This window comes from Amyelois transitella, chromosome 15 (genome assembly GCF_032362555.1).
Source record: "Amyelois transitella isolate CPQ chromosome 15, ilAmyTran1.1, whole genome shotgun sequence".
Lineage (NCBI taxonomy): Eukaryota > Metazoa > Arthropoda > Insecta > Lepidoptera > Pyralidae > Amyelois > Amyelois transitella.
Window position 1 is genome coordinate 2,519,880 of NC_083518.1, and position 22,574 is coordinate 2,542,453.

A 22,574-nucleotide genomic window follows, 5' to 3' on the forward strand; every position below is an offset into this window, starting at 1 on the left:
CAAGGTCTTCTTTTATTTCTTCTTTATTCTCTTGTTCTAATTCTTTAATATCGTTATTTGTTTCTTTTTGTTTGACGTCTTGTTCCTTAATTATCAGCAGGCATGAAAAAATTTAACAAAAGGGTACAATTCGTTACGAATTCGGTAAACTTTTCGAAAATAAATAACCTTTAGTAAGATCTAATATTATTAATGCGTGCCTATCTAAGATGCAGTGCATTGTTTAAAAAATGTCTTGGCTTCAATTACTTCCCTTTTTTCGGTGTTTTTGTTGGTGAATTGGGCAAAGGTGCGGCTGAAATAAATCAACAAAAAAATAAAAATTAATTTGCGTGCTGTGAGTTTAATCATTATATGGCTTGGGTATTATGTTTCTAATATAACAAAGTTAATGTTGGTATGTAGGTACTTATTGAAACAATTAAAGTATAACTAAAACTATAGTAGCAGAAAATGAGCGAAATTAAGAGTATTATCAAATATCTCATGCTAGGAATATTCTAATTTTCCGTGCTCGATACAAATTTATTCTATGAATAGCTGCAAACATTTGCATTGCAAAACCTCAAGTAATTTTTTTTTTGGAATAAAATGATGGTTACATACTAAAAGCCGACTGTATAATAATGTTATACAGGCAATAATAATCAAATTTCTTTGATCATTATTGCCCGTACATACTGTTAAAATTGTTTATTTCCTTAAACATAAAACAAAATATTCAATAAATAAATATATATGGGACAAATTACACAGATTGAGTTAGCCTCAAAGTAAGTTCGAAGCTTGTGTTACGAGATACTAACCCAACGATACTATATTTTATAATAAATACTTCTATAGATAAACATCCAAACCCAGGCCAATCATAGAAAGTTCTTTCCTCATCATGCCCTGACCGGGATTCGAACCCGGGACCTCCGGTGTCACAGACAAGCGTATTTACCGCTGCGCCACAGAGGCCGTTATGAACAAAAAGAAAAACTAGGTACATGCATACATACATATCAAATCAAATCAAATCAAATCAAATCTATTTATTGTGGAGCACAGGTAAAAAGATAATATAATTATATAGAGTACCACTGAGTCCTGTCTTTACAGACGTACAATAATTAATTACATACATTTATATAAAATAAAGTCAACATAAAAATTTAAATTAAATTGAAAATGTCAGTACACGCATCAAAAATAAGAATTATATAAATTAAATCGAATTATTATGTCAAATTGTCTTGTAGAAAATCTTTAACACTGTAATAACATCTTTCTATTAAAAGCTGTTTAATTGTCTTTTTAAATGTCACTAAATCTTCGGTCTTATAACTATCTGGCAATTTATTAAAAATCTTAGGAGCCATCCCGATGACATTATTACTGATCAAAGATTTTTGATGTCCTCCAATAACCAACTTTTGCTGGTATTGAGGTCTCACACGATCTGGCCTCATTCTTATGTCCGCTATTTTTGTAAACAAGTGGGGATTAGATTTTACAAAAAGACAAACTTCTAATATATAAATACTGGGTAATGTTAACATTTTATGTGCTTTAAACATAGGCACACAGCTGTCTCTAGATTTCAGTCCACACATCGATCTGATACATCTTTTTTGGGCCTTGAAGACTTTGTTAACTTCTACCGCATTACCCCAAAATATTACACCATAGTTTAAATGAGGGGTGACTAAACCATGATAAGCCACCAATGCAGCTTCTAATTTAACTTTTTTAGATATCCTAAATAACGCATAAGCCGATTTGTTTAGTTTTTTACATACTTCTTCGATATGAGAAGACCATGATAATTGACTGTCAACAGTAAGGCCAAGGAACTTTGTCGTTTGAACTTCGTCAATATTTTGACTATTATATTGTATGTTAAGATTAGGTGGTATTTTTCTATTATAAAATTGCATAACTTTAGTTTTCATTAAATTAATTTTTAAATTATTAGTTTCTAACCATTGAATTATATCATTTATTGTATTATTTATGTCATATTCGTACTCCTTCGGGTCGTCACATTTAATAATTGCAGTGCTATCGTCTGCAAATAGTACCATTTTTTGCTGTACTTTTTGAGGTAAATCATTAATATAAATGAGAAACAGAAGCGGCCCAAGGACGCTTCCTTGAGGAACGCCGAACTTGTTTATTCTATATCCTGACAGATGATTGATTTCTTGCTTTTTTTTGGGACAAATACTGGTTATTTCCACGCATTGGCTTCTGTTATCTAAGTAAGATTTTATTAAATTTAATACATTTCCTCTGATGCCGTACGTATTTAATTTGTTCAATAGTCTATTGCGATTAACAAAGTCAAATGCTTGTGTCATATCGGTATACACTACGCATACAGGGTTCCTCTTATCCACATTTTTCATTACAATGTCCAGCATATCATATATCGCCATACTAATTGTCTTATTCTTTCTAAATCCCTTTTGTTCGTCACATAAAATTTTATATTTAGTCAAGTAATTGTAAATGGAGTCATATAAATATTTTTCAAAAATCTTTGTAAAAATTGTTCCAAGTGCCACTGGCCTAAAATTAGACATAATTTTTTTATCCCCTTTTTTATGTAGTGGTTTTATAATAGTTGGTTTAAGTTTATCAGGATAAATACCAGCAGAAATGCACATATTGATGAGAAAACATATATGTGGGGCAATATCTTCACAAACAGACTTAACCACTTTTGTGGAGATATCATCGTAACCTGTACTATTGGTGTTTTTTAGTGTTCTTACAATTTTTATTACTTCCTCAGTCATAATTGGCATTAAAAACATAGATTGTGGCTGAAATATTAGATCAACTTTATCATATAATTTATTCGAAGAGTTTTCAATTTTTTCAATAAAGTACGCATTAAAAGCCTCTGCTATTGATTTAGGATCTGATATTGAGTTATCATCGTGTTGAACTTCTGATATGTAGTCTTTTTTTTTATATTTATCATTTATTATTTGCCAAGTTGCTTTAGATTTATTTTGTGCGTTGTTGATGTAAAATGTATTTTGAGCCTTCTGTGTTAAATTGATTATGGTTTTAAAGTAATTTTTTAAATTAATTTTGGTCTGCCTAGATGGCGCTGTTCTATGTTTCCATAATAAACTTCTTTTTCTTCGACTGCAAATTTTTATTCCTTTTGAAATCCATCTCAATTTCTTCTTACTTTTAAATATTTTTATTTTAAGCGGAAAACAGAGATTGTAAATCATTTGAAAATTATCAAAGAAATGATTGAAAGCAGTATTGGGATCATCTGTATTATAGATACCAGAAAAGGGAAAGTTTTTTATGTGGTTTTCAAAAAGTTTTAAATATTCAATCGACAAATCTCTTTTTTTAGCACGCCATTGACTTAATTTGTTGATTTTATCCATCGGTATCACTATGATTTGAGCTGAATGGTCCGACAACGCGAATTCTATTACCTGATTTTTACATTTGAGTTGTAAGTTGTGGGCAAAATTATCTAAGCATGTTTGAGAACTCGGTCTAGTTACTTGTCTTATTTGTAATTTGAGATTATAACCCATTAGAAAATATTCAAATTCCTGGGCTAAATTCGTTTTTTTTAATACGTCAATATTGAAGTCTCCACACATAACAATTCTTTTATTACATTTTTTAAATAATCTTTTAAAAATTAAATCTAACCTATAATAAAAAGTCTCAAAATCCTTTGAAGTTGAAGGTCTGTATACACATAATACAAATAAATTACATTGAATTAATTCAACCGCACAGCACTCTACTATATCAGGCACAGATAGTTCCGCAACATAATTCAACTCATTGAAACTTACATCATTTTTTACTAAAATGCATGTTCCTCCACGTTTAATATTTTTTCTGGAATAGATGGCCGCAGAACGATAATTTGGAATGTTCAATTCTTCTTCATCACCAGATTTTATGAAATGTTCAGATATACAAATAACATCTACATAAATTTTTTTATCGGCTAACTCTTCCAGATGTACTGACAAAAGATCTGACTTATTTATCAAACCCGCAATATTTTGATGTAAAATAGTCAAGTTTAAATTATTGTATTTATTTAGGAAAAAAATCAGAACTTGAAGCAGGGCTTACTTTATCCATAATATCATATTCGTCACTGTTTAAATTTTCATTATCAATTATATTCAAAATTAATTCCTGTAAGTCCCTAAATATTTGCTTAATACCATTATTATTAATAGTACCAGATCGTATGGAAAACATGTCATAATCATAGGAAAGATTCAAATTTGAATCAAGCAAATATGCGTAATTATGCGTATGAATATCTAGGTATAACAGATTGTTGAAACATTCAAGTCGCCAATTGAAAATCGTGGAGTTATTGTTACATACAAATGTCGGCAAACATAGTACAATATTAGTATGTGTTATTAATTGTAATTCTTCTCTTAAGTTTAACACTATATCAAAATAATTATTAGTTTTCTTGAAGTCTTCATCTCCAATAAAGATGACGCAGCAGTCTTTGTTAGTGTATTCTTTTAATTTATTATTTAAGTCTTCAATCATATTCTTGATTCCACAATTCGGCTTTAAATAATGACATATCCTGTAATTTCCAAAAGTACTTTCGGCAATGGACAGCATCTTGTTATTTTTATTAGTACTTATTAAGCATATTTTTGTTACACTCTTTGTATCACTTACGTCTGGTTTCTGAAGTTTTTGTTTACTTCTGTTATTGTCTTCTTTTTCTATTTTATCTTCTGCTAAATTTGAAATCGATTTAGAAGATTTATGGTCATCTTTATCATTAATTAATTGAATACCTGTCTTCTTATTTTCGTTATCTTTATCACTAATTTTTTTAATTTTGTTATCTATCTTTTTATTTTCGTCATCTTTATCAATAAAATCATGATCTTGTCTATTTGCCAAATTTAATTTTGTAGGACTTTCTTGATAAAGCCTTTGGGAAAGTGTCGATTCTTGAAACCTTTTTTTACTTTTCTTTTTTACAGAAGCAGGAGATAAAACTTTTTCTGTACAAATTTTTTTATATGTTTCTATTACTTTTTGGCATCTATGTACTTCATTTTTTAATTTTATATTTTCCTCGTTCAAATTATCTATTTCATTGTTCGCTGAAAGTAATTTCGATTCAAGATTTTCAATCCGTTCCTGAATTTCAATCTGTGTAACACTGTTGTTAATAGATGTATTAGGTAGGCTCATTATCGTCGAATCTAACAAAGAAGAGTTATCAGAATCATTTAGTGAATTTGATATTTCTGGTCGCCTAAAAGTAATATTTTCTGAGTCCATTTATGTTTCTAAAGATATTCTTCTATTGGAACGGAACGTTTTGACTGGCAAATATGCAGGAACTCAAATTTAAAAAAGTAAATATTATTTGTTATTGTGTCAATGTCAACGTCATGTCATTCAATTGACGTATATATTTATGCCTGCCGGCTGTGACGAAAGTTTTGTGGGATGTGGTTTAAATGTTAAATTTGCTCTTATTGGCTGAATTTCGTAAAAACATACAAGTTAAATTCAAAATGTTTCAGTTGTTGGATTTTGGCAAAATTAAGATATCGTTTTGTGGTAAAATAGTTATGTTATTACGTTAGATTCAGTGTCATACCTTTGCCGCAGAAGGTTGAGGTTATAATTCTCAGCCTGTTTTCACTTAAAACTTGTAAATAGTGCACTAAATCTTCACTTTTATCAGGAGCAAACAATAACAGGTCTTACTCGCGTGACCACCGGAAGTACCCTACATATGGTCACGTCTATATCCCTTGCGGGGTAGACAGAGCCAACAGTATTGAAAAGACTGAATGGACGATTTCTGGCAACCGGGTTATATGAGAAGCTTTGGTAATTCATAGTATAAAAAAAAGAGTAAAATGGATGAAAATTTGCTGAAAAACTCAAGGAACTAATAAAAACGTATGAACTCGACCGGAACCCAACTACTATCACGCAATGGGACGGTACGAATATCTGAATGAGGAACTCAAGCTGCGTTCACATGGATACCTATCTGTACTTCTATATAATTTATCATCATCCTACATATTTGAGTACCCGGTTGCGAAAACAGAGATTCTAATTTCTAGTTGATATCAAGTAGTGAAAGGAGACGCACATTCATCTAATGCAGCTTTTATCATCCGAATTGGATTTGGTTCTCTTGCAAAGATTGCGCAGCTCATACGTAAGTCGCTTTGCGTAAAAACATGACTTACCTAATCTAGGATCATGGTCAAAAAGCGCCCTGAACTCGCTTCCAGAGAGTTTAGGATGTAACCAGGGCTAACACCAGAAGCAAGAACTTATCGGACCGATATTTGATGAAATTTGGCACAAAGATAGACTAGACCTTTTATTGAATGTCGTAAACTACCACTAATGCTTACCCGTAAATTACTGAAAAGATCTTTTTAAAATCTGGCTGTAACAATCCCACATACATTTTGACATGTATGACTAATTTGATAGCATAATATATGGCAGCGAGACGTGGCCTGTGCTAGAGCGGCATAAGCAAATCCTGCGTGTCACGGAAATGAACATGCTGCGCTGAATGTCTGCAGTATCACGGAAGGAAGTCGGAAGGCGGACCCTGGGTCCCGAAATTTATTTCTTTGTTTAAAAGAGGTCAAGTAACCACGTGAACGCACCTTATGAGCATCGACTCTCATCATGCCCATGTCACTAACCTACTTTGAACTTTCAAGGCAAATCAAGTTAACTGAATGCGTACAATGAAAAGCCGATTTAGAGCAGGCGATTGGACTTATTTTAAGAAATTCTGTTTTTCATTCTTTCGGCTCAATAAATTATACATGATTGCGCTTGGGTTTATAAACTGAATCACGAGTATCAGCTAGCTAGAGTAGCCAGCTACCTACTTTCTACTTTTATTGTTAAAATGTTTTAATTCACTTTTTTAACCTCACAAAAAACTGAACCCCTTTTTTATGAGTCATAGTAACCTACTACAATCTTGTTTGTAACAGATAATTTTACTTAATAATTATTTAAATAAACTTTAGATTGGATTAGAACATAGTGCGCCTACTAGCAATAGTTCGCATCTAAATCGGCTTACCATACCAACTCTACCCATTCATCAAATAACTACGTACCACAGACAAAGTTTTCCCGCGCAAATCGCTGTCAAACTCGCGAGCACCATAGACTACTTACAATGAAAGACTGTAGGTCCTGCTGGGAAGGTTCCTTCGCCTTCACTTCTCCTTTCCCGCGTTTTCCACGCATGCGCGCCGCCGCCGCCGCCTTCGGCCTTTGCACACGCAAGTTCACCCAATCAGGAAACCTCCCTCCTGGTGGCTCTTTTGCTAATTCTTCAGCTGGAAATAGAATTTTATTTATAGAAAAGATGAACCGCACTGATAACACCTACACTACAATCCTATACCCCGATGACCAGTGTGTTTCAAAATGAAATTACACAGAAAACTAATTTTATCTTCTTTCTTGCCTAGTACTTACCTATTTTTTCCAAAACGCTTTTAGCGCGCGTTTGTCGTAGAAATCTTTACTTAATAACTTAATAATTGCCTTATGTAAGCTATTTTAGTTATTTTCCGAATTGCGTACTAAAGCCAATAAGTGCGCATGCACTTTAATCTCAAGATAAATTTTGTTATTTAATTACTTAAGATATTCGCTTTGTAAACAACCTTTCTTGCTACTTAAGCTGATCGAACAACCTATTTTTAGTAGGTAGGTACTCACATATTTACGGCTGGTTGTAGAAAGGTGAGTTCTGACTGACATAAAGGTTCCTTAAAAATAGTAGGACCGACAGACTAGCTAGTCTTTTCTATCTTTACTAATATTGTAAAGAGAAAAAATATGTTTCTTTGTAAATAACAAATTAATAACTACTATTAATTGATTTTCTAGAAACCTTAAGGAACATAGCTTTGTCTTTTTTTCTGGAAATTCCCACGTTTTATCATAAACTATGTACCTACCTATTATCAAATGTAACAAAGAATATAAATCTTAGAACAGATGTCACATACCGTGACGTGACAAAAACTGAGCAGGAAGTATTTGCTTGCATGTTGACAAATAAATGATGGTTTTATGAGAATACCAAGGGCAACTGCGGAAGTCGGAATAAGTGCGTAACACCATCGATTTGCTGACGGTGATGGGCCTAAAAGGTTGTTTGACATGAAATAATATTAGAAATAAATGAACATGCACGAAAAACTAAAGTTAAAATTTATTTTGAATTATTTAAGAGCTACTTTCCATTGACCCATATTTTATAAAAAGGTTTTAGGACAATGTCGTCTATATAAAGTACCTAATCCGAAGTTAATTTTATTGCTCTATTGTTACAGAATAAATATTCATAGAGTTAGAATAAACATTAGTTAAACTTACATTTACATGTTAAAACGAAACGAAATGCCAAGTTTATTTTGAAATATTTTAAACATCTGACCACCACTGTATGTAATTAGGATTAAGTAATTTATTTATAGTTATTTTTAATGATTGAAAATGAGATTAGAGATAGCCGAGTACATGGGTACGTATGCAATCACTTGATTGATTGAGAATCAATTTGCAACATTTCCATAATGTTTTCTTGATAAAGGGTGTAAGTTATCGCAAAAACGTGTCGTTCCAAGATAAATCTGATCCATAAATACAAAACAAAAATATTACTTACAACAAAAAAAATCTGTTTGCATGAATTGGTTTGAAAACTTTGCTAAGCGCGTTTTGTATTTGACTAAATTCAGACACAGGAGGTATAAGGTCAAAATAAAATACTGAAATTTAAAATATTTATTATTATATTTATTTCACTCGGAAGCGATACGTCCGTCCGTAAACTATTGGTTGGGCAGGTAGAACAAAGGAAAATTTTTAGGAAAAGGAAGTTGAAAATAAATTTTGCTTTATATAGTCGAATATAACACCAGAGAGAGATCGAAAATACTTCCGTTCTAAATGTGTCAGAAACCAAACCTAACATTAACTGACTTATTGGCAGTCTCAAATACCCTCAATTTACATTCTCTATTGTCATTCCAAACTTTCCTCAGTTAGTCGAACTTATGCAAGACACGTACCAACTTTCCTTGTGATCTTCCTAGGCAGCTCCCACGTTCCCGTAAAGTGGCCGAAGCATTTCGATGTGCCCCTGGGGGCTCCTGGTAGAAAGTGTCCGTTCTCGTCGCAGATCGGTTTCGGGTCGGGCCTCATTTCCACGGGGCGCGCCCGGTTCGGTGCGAACCGGGGCACCTCCCAATTGCCCAGGCGCTTCGGTGTCGACTCCCGATTAAACTGCAGAAGACGTACGATCTTCAATTTCTTAGTGAAAAGAATATTAATTTATATATAAAACTTTTTACTTGACTGATAGACAATGCAGAGCCGAAAATATTTAGTGTAACAAGATGGATAACTAATTAATTGGATTTGTGAATTTCCCTTTTAAACTAGAAACTACGGGGCAAACGTTACCTAATACATAAGTAAATTGAATTCTCCAATTATATACTTTAAGTTGTTTTGCAAATTCCCCTAGGAGTAAAGTCCTTGAAAATCGATATAAAAGTAAAGAAATAAGATTATAGATATGATTACTTTCTAAGCAAAATAACAAATTCATAATATTGTAATCGAAGACGAAATAATGAAGTAGTAGGAAGAATGGAACAAAAATGAATAAATTAAAAAGTGTAACAAGTGAAAAACTACAATAGTGTCGCGTGGCCATAGAGCAGGTGTCAAAATCAACCCCTGTAAAGTTTTAATGATCATCCCTCGAACAACAAAGGGTTGCAAATTGTTATTTGCCCCATACATCACGACTTCAATTCGGAATTATTAATAACCATAATAATTTAGAATTATCTTGTCAAACTGGGTTTTTCTATTAAGACAGAAATATGATTGGAAAGAGCTGTCTTTGCTAAACTCTTTTTGAAACGATTGGTACGTAATGCAGAAAGTCTTTCTAGAAAATACTCCTCTATCTTTTAAGTGTAAAGACAAAAGATTTACACACCCAGTTCCCTTTCATAGTTGCAACTGTGTACGTACATAGTTACAATTATGAATTCACCACTTTCCTTGTAAGGACTTCCGAGTGTTCGCAATTTTTTTTATATTGGCAGAAGATATTCTGAGTTCTAATATTTTCTAAAAGATAACCTTAGCGTTTTATGTTACGCTAAGGAGGTTTGTCGGCATCTCAAAGCAATCATTCCATTTATTATTAACCATATCTGTGTGCTTCACGTACAACCATGACTACTTTTAAGGAATATCTAAAGAGAGAAAGAAATCAAAATTCTTCGATTTCTCTACAGTAATGTGCAATAAGAGAAAAGAAAGGTACCTAATCGTTGTCTCCTAAGAAGGGGAAAAAGATTGTTTTCGATATGTGGATGATGCTCGTATAATGAAAGTTTCGTTCGACGAATTTCAGCTAGAATTCATCGTACCTACGCAATCAGCCAAGTTATTATTAGCCCACAAATGGATTTATATTAACAAGCTTACAAAAGCTTTGACACATTCAGCTTATTACTAAGGAGCCTTGAACTTGGGACCTTGGCGATTGCAATCCATATAGCTTGTTTTGTCCTTATTTTAGTTACGTCATTGCAGTATTACGATTTCTTTTGTCACAGCGATAGCTCGTTAAGCAAAAATAGAATTGCTTTACAAGGAAGAATTAAAACTTCTACCACGTCTTGGGAGACAACAGAAAATTCCTTACTTGATGATCGCCATTTTTAAGCCAATAAACTTATAATCGAGGATCTGAAGGACCAGGCAAATTCGAGAAAAGATTAGGGCATATTTCATAACGCGATATAAGTAATCCTTTATGCTAGAAAGCACGCGGTCGATATCAGGGCATAATCACAACAACTTATGTGTCTTGGCTAAAAAGAAAAAAAAACATAGTAACTGAAGACATATATATATGAGTTAAGTGACCGTGCGTCTCAGATCGCAAAAAAAAATAGGCAACAAGTACAGGGCCTATGAACTATTCAAGTGGGACATACTTATCCTTTGTTGGGAATTATGACAGTAAATCGATGTCTGGTAATAAATAGTTTGGCTTCGGCTTTGATATTATCATGGTACAGTCACCTAGAAAGTTAATGTTTGGAAGATATAATTTTTAACCTACAAATTAATTTAGCCTTAGGTGGTAGAAAATTAAGTGTAACTGCAACTCATTGTTTTGATGTAGACCTTATTTTGGGCGCTTGTATTTTGTACATGTATTGTGCCGTGTGGTTACCGGCACCAGTTAAAAAAAGATCTCTATCTCTTTCACATGGATGTCGTAAAAGGCGAATTCGGGATGGGCTTATAAACTAGAGGATTTTTTAAGGCGATGGGCTAGCAACCTGTCACTATTTGAATCTCAATTTTAACTAAACATCTGTACTTGACTGTACACTATGTTTCAAGTTGACAGCTTGTTTTACAGACCATTATATTTGATGACATTGTCTTTGCGTGTACGTTACTGCCTCACCGAATGCCTGTCACGGATAGATAAATCTAGATTTCATAAAACCGCATTTGTAATATTAAACTTATAGCCAGGACCTTGATAGCTGTAAATAAATATCCTACTACATACGAATGTTGTTTCTTGTATATTTTTTCTCGGCAAATGTTAGATATTAACACAGTAATAGGTCGCCTATATTATTATTTTTTACACAATTTATCATTTCAACTGTGTATGTAACCATAATATATGCTGGACTAGATTCCCATATAAAAACCCGGCATTCAGACTTCTATCTTATCCAGATCAAATCCTAGACTCCCAAATTTATTATCCATTGCATAAATATAAACTTCCCCTATTTTCATTGTCTGTATATTTATATGAGTCAATCTCGGAAAGTTTTGGACAGATTTTGTTCCTGTTTGAAATGTTGGTAAAAGGGTGTTCTGAGGAAGGTTTATTTATCTATTCAGTGCAAAGCCGGGGCGTGTCACTAGTCTAAGATAAGAAAAGTTAAGAGGTCGTCGGGTGCAGAAGCTTAGATCTTGATTAAATACTCTAATTAGTATTGTATGCAGGTCATGCAATAAGGTACTCAGATGGTGATCTTTTCCACATGATAAGGGAATTCACATGACGGAAGTTTGCAAATCATTCTATACATAGGAACAGTAAATGACCCGCCATTTAACCGTCAGTTCTGACAATCATCGTTCAGCACGCGATTCCTATTAACGTCATTCCACATTCACGTTTCACTAAGACGAATATCAGCTTAAGGCTTTATTTTTAACCCCCTATTTAAAAGAACAGTGTTAAACGCGATTTGTAGAAACATAAACAAAAAAGACTGCGTCTTGTTAAACAAAATTTTTTGACAACGTTGTTCCTAAGTTTGATAAAAATCGGTTCAGCAATTTCAAATTACGAGGTGAGAACTTGTAGAGAAGAAATACAATAAGTATGCAAACACTTATATGTATTTCAGTGAAAGGATGAAATAAAGAGTTTAATAGACTATAAACTCTTATATTTTATGAAAATACGTTGAAATGTTTAATCCTAATTAGAGGAAAAAGTAATTATTTTTGTTTCTTTCTATAATCATATATTCTCATTTAATAAGATATTGTGAAACCTATTCTAAAAATACAACCAATAAAAAAAAGGATAGGTCCACTCCCTCTCATTCCCACGGATGTCGTAAAAGGCGACTAAGGGATAGGATTATAAACGTGAAATTCTTTAAAACGATGGACTAGCAACCTGTCACTATTTGAATCTGAATTCTACCATTAAGCCAAACAGCTGAACGTGGTCAATAGTCTTTTTAAAACTGTTGGCTCTGTCTACCCCGCATGGAATATAGACGTGAATATATGTATGTAAGTAAAAATTATAAAAAAAAACATATACATTTAGCTCCCTACTGTACTACCAAACAAAACAAACAGATACCAGTACAAATCTGCAATATTTTCATAACAATAGTAAAAAACAATTACATGCAAACACGAGAGCTATTAACTAAAGACCCGTACACACAGTGTCAAACACGGATTAGAACCGAAACACAATAGCTGTGAAAAATTGACATTCTGCCACCCTTCCAACGAGGCGACGACCCATCTCTAACTTGAAAAAGCCGCGTTCCACATTCGACCCTTCGACTATAAAAACAAGTATCATTTTAAGTCAAAAATTGATTACATTAAAGATGTTTGGAGTGTAATTGGATGAATCTATAGTGGATTAAGGGCATCACAATTTGTATCAGTAAAAAACGCCTGTGATACTGAAGGGGCGATAATAGACGTTGCAGGTGCGTTGATAAAAAATGTGTGGTATTAATTGATGAGTAAGAAATGAGTAATTGTAAGTCTAGGTTCACTTTTTTATCGAACAGGTGCCGATATTTGCATGGAGTGGAGATTCTGACGTCAAATTCTAATCTAAAGCGCTCTGAATGCTGACGTTTAAATTGGACTAATATTAAAATGAAAAATGGAAATGAGTAAGTCTATAAGTTTATAAAGTGTTACATAAAAGGCGTATATTGTTTTTATGTGGTAAACAACGTTATACACATACATATTGTAATTTTTTTAAGAATGACTGTTGTTGTTTCTGATAAATAAAAAAAATTCTATTTTAATTCATTTTGCAAAGTGAATGGGTTATATTTTGTATGCAAGGAATTAACTCATAAAATATCCTTAATACATAGTTAACGAACGTTCCTTATGGGGCAGAGAAAGCCAATGGAAGAATAGTAAGAAACTTATCATTTTGGTGGTGGAGCCGATATTCATAGCTCCCGCACAAGACTTCAGTAGACCGATTTTGTTTACATTTGATACATAGGTTGACTAGACCTTCAAAGAATAACAACTATTTTACCCCAGAAATCCTACGGGAGAGAAGAAGTAATTACATACGGAACAAAGTTAATTAAAAAACTACATACATACAATCACGTATGGGGTAAACATAACCAACAGTTTTAAAAAGACTGAGAGTCCACGTTCCGCTGTATGGCTTAACGTTAAAATTGTGATCCAAATAGCGACAGGTTGCTTGCCCATCACCTAAAAGAAGAATCCCAAATTTATCCCTTAGTAGTCTTTTACGACTTCCATGAGAAAGAGATAGAGTAGTCCTATAATGTTTATATCGGTTTATAATAAAAAAACTAACTAGATAAAATTGAAATTACATGAAAATTCAAAACAAGTAGAACATGCAAAACAGAAGCATGCTTATCTGATGCATTTCTAATGCAAGTTGATGCGATTACAAATATAAAGTATTTACATACCTGCCCGCTGTCGAAACAATAAGCCATTTTGTATAATAAAATACGGTAAAATACTTAAAAATAACTTATAAATATCACAAAACTAGAATTCGTACGTCACCCACTAATGCGCGAAATGTCATTGCATAAAAACAATATTATGAAAAAAAACACATGTCAATTGTTTTGTAGGTTTTGTTCGAGTGTTGGGTCGGACTAGAATAACTTTCGTAGTGGAAAATCGGGACACTATTGGCCTAACAAATTGATTGTCATAGCAACGGGACTGTTTCCCGGAGTCCCGGATTTTGATGAATTTCCCCAATGAAAGAAGTCCTGAAAGTTGAACGCCCTTTTGACAATGGACTTGCGTGCGCATGCAAAATAGTTACATTCTAAATTATGGTGATTATTTGCGACAGTTTCCTTGCGTGTACAGCCAGTACTTACCAGGTTTACTTCCTAACTTACGAGCTAGAAGGTTCTATTTCAAGATACCGAGAACTACACGGCTCTTACTAACATAGTCTTTTAATAACGTAACATCCTTCTGTTATAAGTCCCGGTACGTCCTCACACTCTTTAGAGAGGAGCCCGGAGTCCGCCACCACTAAACACTATACTTACTTTATCAAATGGGAGACGTTCTAGCAAAAGATATGGTCAAGAGTACCCGAAACCGCCGAGCTTGCATCAAGAGAGTTATTAATGTGGATGAAGCGAAAGAAGTGTGCAGGGATTGTGCCAAGTGGAAAGATATCGTCTCTGCCTACCTCTCCGGGAAAGAGGCGTGATTTATGTATTTATGTACTATCCTGTTTACATACATAAAAATGTCTTTATCTCTTACGGGGTAGACAGAGCCAACAGTCTCACAAACTAAAAGGCCACATCCAGCTGTAAGGCTTAATGATAGTATTGATTTTGCAATAGTGACAAGTTACTTGCCCGTTGCCTAAAATAGAAACCTAAGTTAAATAGCCTTTCCACTGATTGACTTTTTCAATCTGCATGTTTAAAGAAGCAGATGGCACACACTTTGTTTGTTTGTTTTTCTTCGCTACCAAGTCAGCATTAAAGAAAGTAGATAATTCAGTTTTTTTCACGAAACGACTCCTGTCTGACCTCCGCAACTTTACAGATTATGGTTATGGTTCTGATCCTTATAGATTATGGTTATTTGCATAACAATATGGTACATTTATTTGCATAATAAAACAGATTTTCTTACGATTGCATTAGAGCATCCATTACAAACTCATAAAGGAGTTAGGTATACCGTTATTATTTGTACCTGGGCAGTTCTATACATTTTGATAAGGGCACGTTTATTGTAACCTTATCCGCTCAACGTTTTAACTCAATCATTGTCAATAACGCAAAAAATATAATACAAAACGGAATGATTCCTTTCAGCGACTGTTGCGTGTCTTCAGATTGACCTTGGAAGACTGATGTCTGGCTTAATGTCTCCGCAGTTACGCGGTGGGAGTCGCCGCCCGGTACATCAACGTTTGCATAAATTATCTTACTTTGTGACCGAGGAAATGCCTCGTAGGGCTGCCTGGGTAGGCGAGTTATTCTTTGCTTAAAATATTAAGGGTCCAAGAGATTTTTGGAGTCTAAGCTCACGCAATATAACGTACCGCTGCAGTTACCCCTGCCCCTCTTCAATGCCCGGGGAACCTTTATAAGCGCTCCGTGACCTTCACCCATCTCCTTTGGTCCTTCAGCGCTCACCAAGTTAAGTAGCTCGCTATCCTCAGGCAGCTACTTGCTGGATATCGTGTCTTTAGCTATACCCTTAAAAATTGTTAAGCTAGTCCAGAGATTGTCACTCTATCTTGTTACTCTATGAATTTTTAAATTATCTCTCATCTTACCTGCAAAGTTTTACCTCAACGTTGGCGCCCAACGTGGGGCAACTGTGACATTTTTTTTTTTAATTATCTCTCACCTTATAGGTATCTTCGACGTTTTACTGTGAGTTTTTTACTAAACTTATCAAATAGTAATTTCGACGTAACAAGAGAGAATACAAAATTCTAAAAGGATGAAATTATTATTATAAAAAAGCGTAGTAAAAATTCTGACAATAATCTTTGTATTAGAATTCACCTGAAGTTGCCTACGACCTTACAGTTATAAGGCTACGAAAACGCAACGTTGTGTTGTGTAGAGTTCGTAGCTATTCCTACGAATGCAAGTGTTAAAGCTACAATTTAGGCGTTCGTAGCAAGTGCTACAAGGGTAAAGAAAATTGCAAGTCTTTTTGTCTATAAAGTAGTATCTTGCTTGCTTTTAATTAATTCATATTTATAAATTAATGCTTAAGTTTAATAAAGATAAAAGATTTAAATTTATTATGTTTGTAACGAATAAACTCAAAAACTACCTACTGAAACGATTTTAAAAATTCTTTCACCATATGCAAGCTATATTATCTGAAAGTGAAAGGCATACTTTTGTTTTGAAATTAATAAAAATTCAGACAGATTAATCAATATAGAATTTCCAAATGGCCCACATCGAAGTTAAGTATAACTAAAATTTCAGGGCATTTCTTCAATTACAGGACACACCTGCGTCCCGGTAGGACCCGGGATCGATAGGCGGGGTTACCCGGGATTGGCGGGACGGGACGTGGGCGGGACGAGCGGGACGCAGGTGGCGGAGGCTGACTGAGGTAAAGGTTGGACCACATGTATGTATTTTCTTCCTAAAGTTGCAGATATAAAAGATTTTCGGCCAGTCGCTATCATTGTCAATTTGGTAACGGCCTGAAAAAAATAAGGTATTTCTCAGTTTGCCCCGTATGAATCTTATGGGCTTAAGTATGAATGTAAGTATGCGTATGTACTTATGTTTGTCCGCGAATATCTCGCGTTTTGCTGAACCGATATTGATGCAGTTTTCAGGTAATTGTTTGTAACACTTAGGAGAAATTCAACCGACCTCAAAAAAGTAGGATATCGATTGAAGGCGGTTTTCTTTTTTAGGAAAAATTATTAGAGTTACTTATTTTTTAATAACTTTTCTCGACGAAGATTTTTATTTCGTTATTTATTTTCTTAAATTATTTTTATTATTACCGGCATTTTATGCACATTACACATTCACCTTGTGCAAGCAGGCTGGCACGTCTGGTGGCGAAAAAGTCGTAGTATGTGCCAGCTGCTTCTCTTTCCGTTCAGATTGTAACAGCCAATCAAGGGAATAACTAAAAAACTTGGGATTCTCTTTTTTAGCTAAACGATGGGCTAGCAACCTGTCCCTTTATGAATATCAATTTATAGTTCTATATCTCTGACTATGATCCATGGTTAGTTTAAGTAAAAGCAAACATTTATTTCAATATCCGTTTTATAACTATTACGCACATAATATACACACATATAGTCACGTCTATATCCCTTACGGGGTAGACAGAGCCAATAGTCCCGAAAAGACTGAAAGGCCACGTTCAGCCGCTCGGCTTAATGATGGAATTGAGATCCAAATAGTGACATGCTAATCCATCGCCTAAAAAAGAATCCCAAGTTTGTAATCCTATCCCTTAGTTGCCTTTTACGACATCCATGGGAAAAAGACGGAGTGGTCCTATTATTTTTTGTGTAACCATTTTAAATTTATACAATTAACTAGAAAATAAAATAATTTTCATGTGTTACGAAAACAATACAGTGTGTACTGTGTGTGTAATAACTCCAAAAAGTAACGCCCCCGGGGTGGCCCGGCCTCCACCCTCGGGATATAAAGATAGGGATGCTGCGTCCCCCGTCTCAGTGCGGTCCGGTGTGAACTAAAGTGAACAGTTTCATGTAATGTATAGTGGACCATGAGTGGACTTAGTGATTTTTGTTAATTTTGGAATACCTACGACTAAATTTTGCGTAAGTTTTTTTTTTACACGCGGGTATTTAACGCCACCTACAAAAGTAGATATACATATATAAGTAAGATTTTCTCAAATCCAACGGGATCTAAAGTTTTTATCGGGATGAGAAGTGCCGTGTGGTTCCCGGCACCAATACAAAACAGAAAAGGACCACTCCATCTCTTTCCCATGGATGTCGTAAAAGGCGACTAAGGGATAGGCTTACAAACTTGGGATTCTAAGTTAGATGGGCTAGCAACCTGTCACTATTTGAATCAATTCATCATTAAAACAAATAGCTGAACGTGGCCATTCAGTCTTTTCAAGCCTGTTGGCTCTATCTACCCCGCAAGGGATATAGACGTGACCATATGTATGTATGTATGAGAAGTATCGTACTTGTTTTATTCTCCAGATTAAGTATTTTTACGCAAAATGTCATGAAGATTGGTTCAGTAGATAACGCGTTAAAATACTTAATTTGTCATTTATCACTTGAAACGACAGGTAATTAACTAAATTCCTGATAGCATGTCGTTACCTATATGTAACTATGGAGAAATCAATCGGACTATCTTATAAATAAAGCGGATAAAATAAAAACGATGTAGATAAATTAATAAGGGGATAAATTATCACCCATGTGAGAATAGAATAGATTTATTCTAAAAACTGGATACAATGTGTCATTTATTGACGTCACATAACTGTAATTATAATTATATTATCTACTACCGCTTCCAAAGCGCTTGTGTAGAAGAAGCGGCGAAACAAATTACACTGCAGCAATTTCAGCGGACGTCAATTTACAAATATAAATAGATCTCAGAAATCTAAATCGTGGACGAATGTATATTATTTATATTATAATGTTGTTGACAAGGGATATAGACGTGATTATATGTATGTATGCATTGACCGTTAGTGCCGTGACTTTGCTTAAAGATTAAGAAAAGGATATAGGTATAATCTTTTTATTATCAGTACATACTGACTTTGAGAATTCAGGTAAAAATACAGTTCCTTTCTCACCATAGCGTGTTTCAGACTATCTAGAACGAATCGGTGCCCGGTTAAAATGCGTGATGCGCATAAAGGGTTTCAAATCTCATCCCGGCCATGACCAATGACTATTTTCGATGATTGTTTATTAGTTTTAGAGAGATGAGGGAAAACATCGCGAGGAAACCTGCATATTCAGGCGACTGGATGTGTAACTATTAACGTTTCAATACGGGTTAGGTTCCCCGGCAAATGTTGCGGAGGTCAGACGGAAGTCGCTTCATGTAAAAACCTGACTCAGATCCAGAATCCATCGTCAAAGGCATACCACGGGCTTCTCTACAGAGTGATAAGTATGCAACCGGGACGCCAGGGGGAAGAAGTACCTAGAAGGGTTTCAGACTGTTCTACCACCCATGGCTCCACCAACCTTCCGGTTATAGGAGATGACAGCGCAACCTATAATTGATACGTTCTCTGATGTTAGGTAAATTCAAATCTTAGCATTTGCAAAAGAAAGCATTTCAAATTCTGCTAAAATTTTCGTACTGACAACTGAAAAAACTAAATCTTTTATTCTTAAATCACCAGAATCGATATACGAAGGTATAGCAAAATTAGGTATGCTTCCTTGACACTGACTGACACGTTCTATGTTATCAATATATATAGGTGGACTGGTTATCGACACTGCCTTAAGCCACAGCGTATTAAAATAAAACCATATTTATTGGATAATTTAAAAAGGTTGTGAGAGTAGGTGTGTGGACACTTACATTTTTCTGCCAGGAGACTTGTCCTTTCGTAATACTTTACCAAATATTTTCACTTTATGAACGTAAATGAATATAAAAAGTACAGTATGTACCTACCTAGTACGAGCATATTGTATGAATTGTATTCGTAGAACTTATAAATCTACATAATTGCATTTTGGGAATCGTGGTGTAGGAAGGCCTAAATGCACATGCATTGATCAAATCGAGGACGTCCTAGCACAAAGTCAGGTCAAGAGTACCCGAAACCGACGAGCTTATGATATAAGAGACTTATGAATGTGGATGAAAGAAAAGAATTATGCAGGGATGGAAATATTTAGGCACTGCCTATAAAGAGGTGTGATTTTATATATGTATCTACTTGTCGGGTTAATAAGGAACAAGGCAAATAGAGTGAGCTGGGGCTAGCTAAAAGGAAATTTCAGACTTGTGTCTTTAGAACCATGTGATCGCCACATAAGCCGTGAAAAATAGGTAGTGCTTCTATTACAAAAGGGTTAAAAAGACTCGAGCACCTGTCACAACTGATTATTGCCAAATTTTATGCAATAAAATGACAAATAGTTTCGCCACATCGAATAGCCAGAGCGAATCGATTCAGGCATGATTCGATTATGAAGGGTTGAAGGGTAAAGAATAAATAGGGATTTATTATCCCCTGAAGAGCTCGCTTAGAGTGAGGTGTGAACGCGTGCTGTATTATTTATCGATGTTACCCCATGTTTGCGGCCGGCAAATTTTATTTGTACGGCGATGAAAAACACGTCTCGGAGTGTGGATATTTCTTATGTTCTTGTACCGAAATAACATCTAGTGTGAAGTGCCGTGTGGTTGCCGGCACTTTAGAATAGAACCAATCCATATCTTTCCCATGGATATCTTAAAAGGCGACTAAGGGATAGGCTTAGAATTCTTTTTAGGCGATGGGCTAACAACCTGTCACTATTTGAATCTCAATTCCATCATAATGCCGTACAGCTGAACGTAGCCTTTCAGTCTTTTCAAAACTATTGGCTCTATCTACCCCGGAAGGGCTATATATGTAACTATATGTAGGAAGTATAAAGAAAATGCGTTTTGTACCTTAGATGTGTTTTTTATAAACGCTTTGGAACAACAATTATTGGTATGATGTAACGTTTACTTTTTGCTTTATTTGATCAAAATATTAACACATAACAAAATAAATAAATGTTACTTGGGTAGGTATTTTATTAGAAATGTTTGAAAAAGATTTTTTGTTTATAGAATCAAGATGAAGAGCTGGTTAGAGTCGGCAGGCAGCATGGAGGATGCCTCCCTACCCTGCATGCTGGGGGAAGCTCGGGAGGCTCTGCTGCCTATCACTGGGAGGGAGAATCTGGCGCCCAGGAAGAGGTATTTTATATAAGCTTCTGAATTAAATCTAAATAAAAGATTTTTGCGCCACCTAAACCTAAAAGAGTAAAGGCTTTTCGCAAATCCCACGGGAAATATAGTTTTTACCTAGACGAAAAGTACCCTATGTCCTTCTTCAGACTCGTTAATTATATACATATACGCCAAATTTTAAGAAAATAAGTTCAGTAGTTAGATAACGCTTGAAGGAAAAAAAAAAACAAATAAATTTCGAATTTATAATATTAGTTGGAATACATGAAATGTATTAAATACAAATTCTTATATTAATTATCATCGTCCACAATGTCGTTCAAAAGGTCAAAGCCGGCAGACTTGCGAAGTTCAAATGGTCTACCCTGCAATGCACCCAATAGAAAAAAAGAAGCACTCCATCTCTTTTCCATGGATGTCGTAAAAAGCAACTAAGGGATAGGCTTATAAACTTGGGATTCTTCTTTTAGGCGATGGGCTAACAACCTGTTACTATTTGAATCTCAATTTTATCATTAAGCCATGCAGCTGAATGTAGTCTTTTAGTCTTTTCACTGCTGTTAGCTTCGTCTAGGGAAGACGGAGGGAACTAGAAGCAAGGTATATAGACGTTATTATATGTATGTACGTCTTACATTTATTTATCTTCCAGGGAAAGAAATCTAGAGTCATGTGCCCTATCCGAAGAGGCTTACCTATCCAGCGGGGGCGGCTCACCGTGCGCTGGTCTTTCTAGAGAAGAACGGAGAAGAAGACGCAGAGCCACCCTCAAATACAGAACAGCTCATGCAACCAGAGAAAGAATAAGAGTAGAGGCATTTAACGCGGCTTTCGCTTCCCTCCGGAGACTGCTACCAACCTTACCACCAGACAAGAAGCTGTCCAAGATTGAGATTTTACGGTTGGCTATATGTTACATAGCGTATTTGAATCATGTTTTAGATGCGTAGTTGATAGCTCAGTGAAATTCTCTCATATCTAATGTTGGAAGTTGTGAAGTTAAGACAACTTAAGACAGTATTTGGCACCTTATTAGACATTAATGAATTTTTTGCTCTAATTACCAACATAACCTGGATAAAATATCAGGTATCATTTTTAATGATTTGTAGGGCACTTGGATTTGTTATTTACCTATATGATGATGATGATGTGAACAGGTATATCTATCGGATGAAAACTGTGAGGCATACGAGTAGCTATCAAAAT

General features: G+C 34.7%; 2 protein-coding genes across 2 annotated transcripts; one reads left to right on the forward strand and one right to left on the reverse strand.

Annotated features, from left to right (window-relative positions):
- Nucleotides 1-105: 105 nt before the first annotated feature.
- On the reverse strand, nt 106-13,272 carry LOC106135719 (uncharacterized). The gene is made up of 4 exons (XM_060948134.1): nt 13,250-13,272; nt 9,123-9,336; nt 7,210-7,373; nt 106-295 (listed from the first exon to the last, which is right to left on the reverse strand). Exons 2-4 carry the CDS (start codon nt 9,253-9,255, stop codon nt 242-244), a joined length of 351 nt encoding a protein of 116 aa, XP_060804117.1. The 5' UTR covers nt 9,256-9,336; nt 13,250-13,272; the 3' UTR covers nt 106-241.
- On the forward strand, nt 5,853-22,369 carry LOC106135720 (helix-loop-helix protein 1). Its single transcript, XM_013336087.2, has 4 exons — nt 5,853-6,214; nt 16,912-17,022; nt 21,243-21,371; nt 22,018-22,369. The coding sequence occupies exons 3-4, from the start codon at nt 21,250-21,252 to the stop codon at nt 22,313-22,315; spliced, it is 420 nt and encodes a 139-aa protein (XP_013191541.1). The 5' UTR covers nt 5,853-6,214; nt 16,912-17,022; nt 21,243-21,249; the 3' UTR covers nt 22,316-22,369.
- The last annotated feature ends 205 nt before the right edge of the window (nt 22,370-22,574 follow it).